Source organism: Nelumbo lutea, chromosome 7 (genome assembly GCF_056320005.1).
Source record: "Nelumbo lutea isolate HS-2025 chromosome 7, American lotus-T2T, whole genome shotgun sequence".
NCBI classification, from domain to species: Eukaryota; Viridiplantae; Streptophyta; class Magnoliopsida; order Proteales; family Nelumbonaceae; genus Nelumbo; species Nelumbo lutea.
In genome coordinates, this window is record NC_142690.1 from 50,591,137 (window position 1) to 50,603,357 (window position 12,221).

Below are 12,221 nucleotides of genomic sequence, written 5' to 3' on the forward strand. Positions count from 1 at the left end.
TTCTATACTCAGACGAGGAGTTGTTCATTGTTCCTCTTAAAACCTTTGGTTATACTTATTTCGTTCAGCTTCTCGGGTCTCATCATTCCAAATTTGAACCTAAGGCCTCCAAATGCATTTTCCTTGGTTATGCACAAACTCAAAAGGGTTATTGCTGCTATGATCCGGTTTCAGGGAAACGGTTTGTCTCCATGGATGTCACATTCTTTGAGGAGACACCCTATTATCCTAGGGTTTCTCCTCAGGGGGAGAGCAGTGAGAGTCGGGCTGTTTTGAGTTTCTTTCCTCAGGGGGAGAGCAGTGAGAGTGGAAGTGGGGCTGTTCCTTTACCTATTCCAATGGGTAATGAAGGTTGTAGTGGTGAGGGTGGTTAGAGGGAGCCAGAGTTGAGAGTCTATCACAGGCGATGCAGGCAGGTTGATCCTAGTCTTTGGTAGTCCCGGCCAGCTCCAGTTCCTTCTGCACCTCTAGATCCAGAGCCTACTGAGATACCTCTCACTGTTGCCATTTCCTCTCCTGTGGATGACCTTGATCTCCCTATTGCCATTCGCAAAGGGAAACAACATTGCACCACTTCTACAGCTCACAACATCTCACAGTTCTTATCCTATTATCGTCTATCACCATCTTATCGGTCCTATCTCACTCCCATTGCCGATGTCCCTATTCCAAGAACAGTGCAAGAAGCCTTATCAGTTCCAGAATGGAAAGATGCAATGCAAGTCAAAATGGATGCCCTGTTGAAGAATTATACTTGGGCACTAGTTGACCCACCAAAAGGAAAGAAACCGGTGGGATGCAGATGGGTGTTCACTGTGAAGCATAATGCTAATGGCTCTATTGAAAGGTACAAAGCCCGGCTGGTTGCAAAGGGGTTCACTCAGACTTACGGTATAGACTACTTGGAGACCTTTGCCCCAGTAGCCAAGATGACCACCATTCGAGTTTTGTTATCCCTTGCAGCAAATCATTCTTGGCCCCTGTTTCAAATGGATGTTAAAAATGCCTTTCTGAATGGAGACTTACAAGAAGAGGTTTACATGCAGTTGCCTCTTGGATTCTATGATACAGAGACAGGTAAGAAGGTTTGCCGACTGAACAAGGCATTGTATGGTTTGAAGCAGTCACCTAGAGCCTGGTTTGATAGGTTCAGATTAGTCTTTGGAAGGTTTGGTTATGTACAGGCCCAGTCAGATCATACACTATTCATCAAGAGGTGGAGTCCTCTCTGACACTACTAGCAGTATATGTTGATGATATTGTGGTGACAGGAAATGACAATCATGAGATTGAGTCCCTCAAATAGCTCATTCATCAAGAGTTTGAGGTGAAAGATCTTGGTGCACTATGGTACTTTTTGGGTATTGAGGTTGCTAGATCCAAGCAGGGGATTTTTATCTCTCAAAGAATATGTTCTAGATCTGTTGGCGGAAACTGGAAAGTTGGGTGTTAAGCCGGCTAATACACCCATCGAACAAAATCACAAGATTATTGCAGAGGGTGGGGAGCCTCTTGAAGACAAAGTTATGTTCAAACGGTTGGTTGGAAAGTTTCTATATCTCTGCCTCACTCGGTCGGATATCAGCTATGCAGTTAGTATTGTTAGCCAGTACATGCACTCCCCTAGAACTTCTCATCTTCTTGCGGCAGAGAGAATATTAGCATACTTGAAGAGATGCCCGGGTAGAGGTATATTGCTCAAGAACAATAATCACATGAGGGTGGAAGTCTATACAGATGCCGATTGGGCTGGAAGTGTTGATGACAGAAGGTCTACCTCTGGATATTGTGCCCTGGTGGGAGGTAACCTTGTCTCTTGGAGGAGTAAGAAGCAGAGTGTTGTTTCCTGCTCCAGTGCTGAAGCGGAATACAGGTCAATGGCTAATGGAGTGGCTGAAATCTTATGGCTGAGGTCACTACTTGAAGAGTTGGGTATTGACTATGAAAAGCCCTTAATGTTGTATTGTGATAATCAGGCAGCTATTAATATAGCCCACAACCTAGTGCAGCATGACAGAACTAAACATATCGAAGTTGATCGACATTTTGTGCAAGAAAGGGTCACATCACAAGAAGTGTGTCTTCCGTACATCACATCTAATATGCAGCTCGCGGATATCCTCACCAAGGTTGTACCAAGGAAGAAGTTAGAGACAGACCTATCCAAGTTGGGCATGATAGATATCTACCCCCAACTTGAGGGGGAGTGTAGAGAACACTGATGTGGGCCCCAACTTGTCAATTCAGTTGTTATTTATTTCAGTTTTTATTTACTTTATTTATTATGTAAGTACCAAGGGCAGATGTGTCCTTTCCATTATGTACTAAACATAACCTATAAATATTAAGAGAGTGGCGGCGGTAGATCTGTTAGAATCTATCCTTCCTTTCAACAACTTGTGTTCTCTTGCTTCTCTTCTATTCTCTCTCCTTTCTCTCACTGTCTCTTCTATTTTGCAAACCTAAAACCTTTTAGGATTCAAGACTGATTACAGTCTTGATCTTCTACTGAGTTCATCTTGGAAATGTGTGCAAAAGTCTCTACATAATCAACTCCGTACACTTGTGTAAACCCCTTTGCCACTAAACGAGCTTTATACCTCCCCACCGTGCCAGCAGCCCTATGTTTGACTATGAACACCCATTTACATCCAATTGGATCATTTCCCTTAGGAAGATCTACAAGTTCCCATGTGCCATTTTTATGAAGGGCATTAATTTCTTCCTTCATAGCATCTGTCCATTCAGGTACTGAAAGAGCTTCTGCCACATTCTTAGAGATAGGGATATTGTCAATGGATGTGAGGAAGGCTCGAAAAGAGGGTGAAATGTTTTCATAGGAAACAAAGTGGGAAATGGAGTGTTTAGTGGTGCATGATCTAACACCTTTCTTGTGAGCAATAGGAAGGTCAAGGTCATTAGCAACAGAGGTATCAATTGCAATGGGGTCAGGGACATCAATGGGAACCAAGATACCTGAGTGAGTATGATCCGCCCCCTAAGCGTTTAATGGCATTGGAGGTACTACTTCTGGATTCTCCACAGCTTTTGAATTTGGTTGGCCTTTGTGACGACAGAAGAAGACACGAAAAGGAGGAGGATCAGGAAGAGGGAGCTGAACCAGTTTCTTCTCATTCCTACTCTCCCCCTAAGGAGAAACAGGGAAAAAATGCTCACTCTCAAAGAAAGAGACATCCATGGAAATATAGAATTTCCAAGAAACAAGATCAAAACAACTGTATCCCTTCTGAGTAAAGGAGTACCCCAGGAATATGCAAGGAATAGCATGAGGGTCCAATTTTCCATGAGGGAGCTGAACCAGTTTCTCCTCATTCCTACTCTCCCCCTAAGGAGAAACAGGGAAAAAAGGCTCACTCTCAAAGAAAGAGACATCCATGGAAATATAGAATTTCCAAGAAACAAGATCAAAACAACTGTATCCCTTCTGAGTAAGGGAGTACCCCAGGAATATGCAAGGAATAGCATGAGGGTCCAATTTTCCATGAGTGGGTGACAGATTTTGGACAAAGCAACAACAACCAAACACACGAGGAGGAATGGGAAGAAGGGAGGCCTTAGGAAAGAGAAGTCGATGTGGGGTTTTGCACTCTAACCAACGAGAGGGCATGCGGTTGATGAGGTAGGTAGCACAAAGGACAACCTCAAGCCAAAAGCGTTTTGGGACATTCATATGGAATTGTAAACCACGGGCCACTTCAAGGAGGTTTTGGTTCTTTCTTTCAGCAACACTATTTTGTTGTGGTGTTTGGGTACAAGAGCTACGGTGAAGTGAAAATTGGGTGAAGACCATCCGCTGAAAATCTTGGATAATATTTGGTACTTCATCCCTAGTCTGCATGGGGTATACCCATGTATATCTAGAATAATCATCGATAATGGTAATAAAATACTTGTAGCCACTCTCAAATGGTAAAGTAACAGGGCCCCACACATTAGAATGAACAATGTGAAAAGGAAATTCAGATTTATTATTTTTTGAAAGAAAATGAGTTCTACACTGCTTACTCAATTGACAACTTTGATAAGAGAAATCTAAAACGGACACTGACTTAAACAATTCTGGAAACACCACTTTCAAAGACTCAAAAGATATATGACCAAGACGACAATGCCATAAATAAACTTGACTCTTACAGGACTGACACTTAGACTCTGTGACTTGAAGACCAGCCTTATTCTCTAGCATGTAAAGTCCATCAACCATACATCCTCTACCAATCGTCCTCCCCGAGGCCAGATCCTGAATCACACGGTAAGAAGGGAAAAAGGTCACTGAACAGTTTAAGGAATTAGTAATACTATTTGTTGATTCTCTAGCTAAACAAGGGGTAACTAGGGAACAATTGTATTGGGCCCAATTGTAACTTTATGATGTTTTTGTATCAATGAATGAGGCTACACCTTGCGCCTCATATTGGGATGCTTGCAATGAACTATTTATCATTTGCTTCTAATGAAATCAATTGAATCTTATCTATCAAACAAAAAAAGTTTCAAGGTCAAGACATAGTGTTAACTTGTGTCAAAGAAAGTATGTCCTTGATTTACTTGAAGAAACAATGTTGTTGGGTGCCAAACCAGCTGAAACACCCATGGAACCAAATGTCAAGTTGAGCATTGATGCAAGTGAAGAGTTTGATGATCTTAGAAGGTACAGAAGGTTGGTGGGTAAATTGAACTACTTGATTATTACTTGGCCAAATATATCATGTTCAATAAGTATGGTGAGTTAGTTTATGCAACATCCTCGAGGTCCACATTGGGAGGCAGTTCTAAGAATTGTTTTGTACTTGAAGGGAGCTCCAGGTCGTGGACCGTTATACAAGGGTGGAGGAACTCTTGAGATAGAGGGGTACGCAAATGCTGATTGGGCCGGATTTGTGTCCGGCAAGAGATCCACTACAGGGCATTGTACTTTCATTGGTGGCAATCTAGTGACTTGGAAAAGCAAGAAACAAACTGCAGTAGCAAGAAGCAGTGTTGAAGCTGAATTCAGGGCCATGGCTCATACTACATGTGAACTAGTGTGGCTGAAAAATCTTTTGCAGGAGATGGGGTTCTCAATTGACAGACCTATGAAATTGTATTATAATAACCAAGCTGCAATCCATATTTCTTCTAATCCAATCTTTCACGAAAGAACAAAGCATATTGAAGTTGACTGTCATTTTGTAAGAGAAAAAGTGATCAGTGGAGTGATAAATATAGTTCATGTGAGTTTAGGAAACTAGTGGGCAGATTTGTTTACAAAAGGGTTGAGTCGGGGAAGAGTGGATTACATATGTAACAAGTTGGGACTATATGATATATACTCTCCAGCTTGAGGGGGTGTTAGAATTGACAATACAAGGGTAGTTTGGTCATTTGTCTATTTAATTAAGGATGGGTTGTCTATTTTGTGTGGGTTTAAGTTGTGTGTCCCATATTTAATGAGGGAAAGATTTGTCTTTTGTAGTCTAATGCAAAGAGTATAAATATAAGGTGGTCGCTGGGAGGGATGGACTTTTCCTCTTCTCAAACTGAACCCTTTCATTTTCTCCTCTCTTCTTTCTCTTCTTCTTCTTCTTCTTCTTTCTTTCCTTCTTACTTATCTCAGGCCTAGGACTGAACTAGTGTTAATTGAATCATTCACACATGCAGAATAAATGGATACTATATATATATATATATATATATATATATATATATATATATATATATATATATATTTCTAGTGTCTTATTTGTGAATTATAAATTTTTCTATTAACTAGATGAAGATTAAGTATTATTTTTCCTTTTCAAGTTATTCTGTGAGTTATGCTGGAATATAATTGAGGTATGATTGTTCACATTTGCATTGGATGAGCTTGGTGGGTTAAAAACTAGTGTCTTTGAACATGACCAGAGAATGTAGTTAAGCACTAATATATTTTCCTGTTATTCATGATCAAAAGTTTCTGTGGATTGGGTACTTGGGGGAAAAAAGAACTAGGGGATTTTATGTGTAAACTAATGTAGATCCTTTTGATTCTGATAACTAGGGTATTTATGCTGTGAGCTGTTGCATGTATCTGAATTTCATTAAAAAATATTGTGTTGTGTTCCATTATACACTCCAGCTGTTAAAACTGGGATCTTGGTAGTATTTAGGTTTCTTTTAAAGATGAGGCGGAATGTCATCTAGTTAGATGATTAGATATATGAGAATGGAGGAATTACTTGGGGTCCAGATGTTGCTTATTTTTTTCCGATAATTTTGGCTTCCAGTTGAATCTTCAGTGTAATGTAAAACATGTGTTACTGCTAGTTCATTCTATTATTCCTTCCTACGTATTATTCTTTCATATTTTGAATGCTTAATTTGAAGCTTGACGAGTATTCTAAATTGGAGTTATTCTGAAATTCTGTTGCTTGCTTCATTGACATTCCAAGACTGGGAGATTTACCTGTAAAAGTCTTTATTCTCCTGGGGAATTCTTTACAACCTTCTGATTAAATCGTCTGAATCACAGGCCAACCCTGAATACTTGAAGGAATCAACAATAGTCCTACCAGTTCAGATAAATGGCAAGACAAGGGGTACCATAAAGGTTGAGGAGGGATGTTCGGAAGAGGAAGCTTTCAGATTGGCATCATTAGATGAGAAGCTCTCTAAATATTTGGTTGAAAAGACAATCAAAAAGAGAATATATGTTCCAGGTAGAATCTTGAATGTTATCCTAGACAAGCAAAATGTTAAGGTAGGGAGCAGGTAACCTTGCCCTTACCTCACTGGTTTTGACTTTTGAGGCGAGCTTGTGTATTCTTTTCAAGTGTGGAGGAAATAGATCATTGAACAGTGTATTGGGCCAAATTAGCATGTACAGCACACATCAATGAAATTGGGAAAAAGATATGAATGATACTACTGTTGCGATGCTGCAGTACAAAATTCAATACGGTTTTCAAGCTTTTCACAATTAGTGGCGGGTAATGATACTTGCTTCTTCAAGTGTACATGTGAAATTGGGATTGATCTGCCAACTTAAATGAACGTTACTTGTAGTTGCAACTTGCAAGTGCAATCATGTGATTACAGTTTGATTGTTGGACTGGTTTCCATCTAGAAAACGGAGTGTCTGAGGGATGACCGCCAATATATATGATTTTGTTTTTCAAATCTATGGTATATTTTGAATACTTGATGCATTGTAATCAAAATTTTAACCAATCACGTTAAAAACTTCACAAGATTTATTTTTCATTCAATCATATTTTATATTTTACAAGGTGAATTAGTCTATTTTTAATACTGATGTATTGTTTTATCACTAATTGAAGTTATTTATTTCTTTATTTGCTTTACACTTGGTTTTGCTGATTACAGCCTTTTGTTTCAAGGAAAACTATGCTGTCGAAAAGACATGATATCAAAAGGGCTTTGACTAATATTCAGTATCATGTCTTTCAGGTACAAGTATCATGGTCGAACTCGTTTTGAAGCATTTTTGGTATCAAATCTTTCCATTTGTTTTTGTTTGATTTCATGCATACAATCCATCGCACCAAACATGGTTTCAGAACTTTAGCTCATTTTCTTACTACCATTAAACTTCTTATAACCCCACCTGATCGGAATGGTAGCATATAGCCGTTCTGACATCCACAGAATTAAAAGAAGTTAAAAGTTATGGGACCCACCAAAGCTCTTAATTGAAAATCGGTTGCACATGATCCATGATTCGTGATTCATCGTATGAATCTGCTTTACCTTGCATCCACCTATTCTTTCCTTCCTTTCTTCCTTCCTGGGTGCTGGGAATATTCCTCTATTTTTGTCCTTCTCAGGTGATTGCTTTGTTGATGAATCCATCCTTTTGCAAATTAGGCAATTCCTTCTTCCTTTATGCATCCAACATATGAAATTCCAAGGAGGGTCGAGATTCAGTATAGGGACATTCACACGAATTGCCTCTTTTAACCATTAGATCGGTTTAGATGAATACAATTACAAGAGGAGCTATAGATGCTATGTAGATTCCAATCTGAAGTTTGTTAATGATGTCCCTCCTATGATTTACTCTTTGGTAGGATATATATATATATATATATATATATATATATATAGTCCATGATGTCCCTACTCCCTCCTATAAAAGTCACATAATACCTACATTCAACCACTCACGTTTCAGACTCTCACCCCAACTAAAAGTTTTTCTAAAATAAATCTCTCTCTCTCTCTCCACACAAATCCTGATCTGGAAGGGAAACTTACCTAAAACCCAGGTACGTGAAGGTGGAGGAAAAGAAAAACTCTGCTAGAAATTAAATAATTCAATATATATATATATATATATATATATATATATATATATATATATATATATATAAACTACTAAAATTAGCTAATCATTGATTTACTTAAAAAACAAAGGTGAACATTTATTAATTATAATTAGTAAATTTCTTAATTACTCGGATTGATCCATTAAATTTAATGTATTAGGTATATAAATTTGTTTGTCGTAAGTGAACCAATAAAGTTTAAATTAGAAAATTACTTAAATTACTAAATTACTTAATCTACTTAAATTATTGAACTAGAAAATTACTTAAACTAGTGAATTTCTTAAAATTAATCACTTAGTAAAGTTAGTTAACAATAACATTAATAATTACTTGAATTGCTAGAAGTTAGTATATTAGTAAAATGTTAATAATTAGTAAAATTTATGGTAAATAGTACATTATTAAATTAGTAAATTAGAACATTAATAAATCAGTAAAGTTACTATAAATTACTAAGTTAGAAAATTAGTAAACTAATAAAGTTATCATAATTACTTAAATTATTAGAATAGAAATAGAAAGTTAGTAAAATTATTTAATAATTTACTAATAAAGTTACTATTTTAAGTAAATAAGTAAATTAGTAAATTAGAATAATGGTTATTCCAATTGGGACAAACCTCAATTAGAAATGGTATACGTTGATGTTCTTTCACTATTGCTTAACAAAGCCCGTGCATTTTCTTTTTTGCTTGGATGTCTTAATCAGATTTGTTTGGATCCCTCCAAGCCAGATAAGAGGGTTTTGACTCCTAGACCCAATGGAACTTTCACTTGTGCTTTTTTTTTCAAGTCCATCTCTCAACTTTCTACTCACCAACCCTTTCCATCAAAAGAAATTTGGTGTAGGCCAGTCCCCCCCAAAATTATGACTTTTTGTTGGGAAGTTTTTCATAGGAAAGTTAACACTTTAGACAACCTACAAAAGAGAAGACATTTTCTCTGTATTTCTCCTAATTGGTGTATCCTCTGTAGAGCTCACGGTGAGGATTGTTACCATCTATTAGTATCTTGTCCATTTTCTGCAGACTTTTGGGCTTGGCTACTTTCGTTGTTTGAGGGTAGTTGGACTCTACCAACAGAAGTTCACATGCTCTTCAACCATTCTACTTTTTATTGGCCTACAAAAATAGGGAGAATTATGTGGAGATGTGGTCGTGCTACCTTGTCTTGGACTCTTTGGGAAGAAAGGAATCTCATAAATTTTCAAGATAAGGAAAGAAACAACAAAGATTTGAAAGACTGTGTGTTAAACAGGGCACTACGTTGGCTAAAGACCTTGGAAATCTTTCATCAGTTCTCATTTAATGACATTTGGAGAAATTGGTCAGCAGTAGCATGGTGTTCATCTTTAAAGGCCAAATCAATTACAAGTTGGTCTCCTCCACCCGAAGGCTCAATCAAGTTGAACTTTGATGGAAGCAGTATGGGTAATCCAGGATTATCCGGAGTGGAGGGTGCTTTGAGAAATGAGAAGGGAGAGATTTTGTTGCTCTACTTAGGTTCTTTGGGAATTGGGAATTCCATCAGGGCAGAACTTTTAGCTACTATACATGGGGTCCAATTTGCAAACCAGTTGGGGGTACAACAACTAATAATCGAGGGGGATTCCAAAATGGTGGTGGGTTGGTTGAAAAATTCTGAAGAGGCTATGTGGCAATACAAGAATGAAATGGAGAAATTTAGTTGGTTGACAAGGAATATGTTGGTCACTGTACAGTGGGTGGGAAGATCAGCAAATACCTTGTTAGATGTGTTAGCTAAGCAAGGGGTAAATATGGAAGAATTATTTTGGGCTCAGTTACGATTCTTGTTTTTCTTTCCTAGTTTACTTGTAAGTTTCAAGGAGGGGCTGCAGTTCGCGCCTCTCATTGGGATGATGTATGAACTCACTCTAATTTGCTTATGAATCAATAAACTTATTATTATTCATAAAAAAAAACAAAGTTTGTGCATTGCACGGGTCTCCACTAGTTCTTTGGTAATTTGAAGATGGTCAAGAAGCCTCCCAGGGGTAGCTATTAACAGATTTACTCCTTTCATGGAGCTTTTCTACTTCTCCCCTCTGAGCTGCACCACTATTAATCATTCCAACAGTTTGTGTGGTATTTGATAATTTCATTTGACAAGGTTCTTTCCAACACCGGTCCTAGTTACGAGAACAAATAACCCCTCCGTCATTCTAAATATTTTCCTTCTTCTTGATTGATAGTTCTTTGCCTATTTGAGCATTTTTTTATTCCTCTTGCAAAAGTAGAGCCTTATAATTAGTCTTTATGATTTATGAATAAACTCTGTTTTTTTTTAATAAATTTATTTATTTGAAAATGACAAGAGCTAAAAAAGAATATTAAAATCCATGGAAAAACATATTTCAGGTAATGGTTGTAACCAATGGTGGATTTGGGACTAGGGGTGGAAACAAATTGAGCCTTTCACGAGCTATTTTAGATCAACTCATGAAAAAGTTCGATTCGACTTGGTTTAAACCGAGCTTTAAGCCAAACTCAAGCTCAACATATAAACTCATTTTCTAATATAGCTTTGCTTGTAAAGCTCACAAGCCTAATCGAGCAATATATATATATATATATATATATAATATTTTTATTTTTATAATTCTTAAATTTTCATATATAAAATAAAAAAATATCTTTTATATTTATAATTTTTTTATTTTATAAGAAGCTCGGCTCTCTAGCTTGAGCTGAAATAGAGCTCGAGCCTCATAGCTTTTTGGCAAATTGAGGTTGAATAGCCAAATATTTGGCTGATCTTGGCTGAAATCCACCCCTATTTGGGACTTTGTTCATCATTGCTCTGGTTTAATCTCAAGGAAGAATACAATGAATAGTGTCTTCTTTTAAGGGGTAATTTTGGAATTTTAAAATGTTTCAAATAACATGTGATATCTTGTGCATCATATATTGACAAAATGCTTATGGTGGGGCCTAACTAATAGTTTTTAGGAGCTTAAGTATTACATTGTCATGTTTTAAATTTTGGGTACTAAAGTGAGACTAGCCCCAAAGTATAGGGTACTAATCTACAATTTACCTATAAAATAATACTATTATGTACATTCAATTACCTCTAAGTCTTGTATTTAAGTCATTGAATAAATCTCATTCTCCATCTCATTGAATTAAACATTTAAGTTACTTTTATTTCTCATCATTGTTTTAAAGCCTCTTTTTCATCAATAAATTCCACTAATAAATCTGTACACAATAACATCAATAAAAATGGAATTATATATTTTTAAAATAAACCTAGAAATGAAACCATATGTTCCATCTAGGTGGTGGGTAAGCATTTCAACCATATGGATCAAATGGATAATTCCAGTATGTCATAAATAAATAATATAAATTTAGAAATATAAAAGATACAAAAAATATAGAAATAAAAGAAATTGGTAACAAAATTAGACACATTTTATTATTATATAGGGAAAATTCCCAATTAGTACTTGTACTTTGGGCCTAGTTCCATTTTGGTCCCTGAACTTTAAAATGGAATAATTCAATACCCATACTTTCAAAATGTGCCAATCTAATACCTATCGTTAACCAACCTGTTAACTAGCCATTAAGTGACATTTAAAAAGACACAAATGCCCTGTGAGTTTCATCTAATCCTCTTTATCAACCATTGTTGACAAAAAATGAATAATCCCAAATTAATACATCTTCTATTCAAGAAAATCAGGGTCACATCTCAACGGACATTCCAGTGACCTCAAATTTCTTGAATAGAAGAGAAATATTTGGGGCTGTTTATTCTTTATCAACATTTGAATTGTTGATAAAGAAAATTAGATGACACTTAAAGGACATTTGTGTCTTTTCAAATGCCACTTTAATAGTTAGTTAACATATTAGTTAA

The 12,221-nt window shown here is 36.7% G+C and overlaps 1 protein-coding gene across 2 annotated transcripts in view; it reads left to right on the top strand.

The window, feature by feature from the left end:
* EMB2369 (tRNA synthetase class I (I, L, M and V) family protein) overlaps nucleotides 1-7,112 on the top strand; it is a 54,657-nt gene extending 47,545 nt beyond the window's left edge. The window contains exon 20 of one of the 2 annotated variants that reach the window (XR_016102237.1): nucleotides 6,515-6,961. Coding sequence is in view for 1 of the 2 variants with exons in the window: in XM_088955009.1 (XP_088811135.1) it covers nucleotides 6,515-6,757 (243 nt within the window). In the remaining variant the exon portion in view is untranslated. Of the gene's footprint in view, nucleotides 1-6,514 lie in introns of both variants that reach the window. The other variant, XM_088955009.1, reaches the window with a different exon arrangement.
* Nucleotides 7,113-12,221: the final 5,109 nt, after the last annotated feature.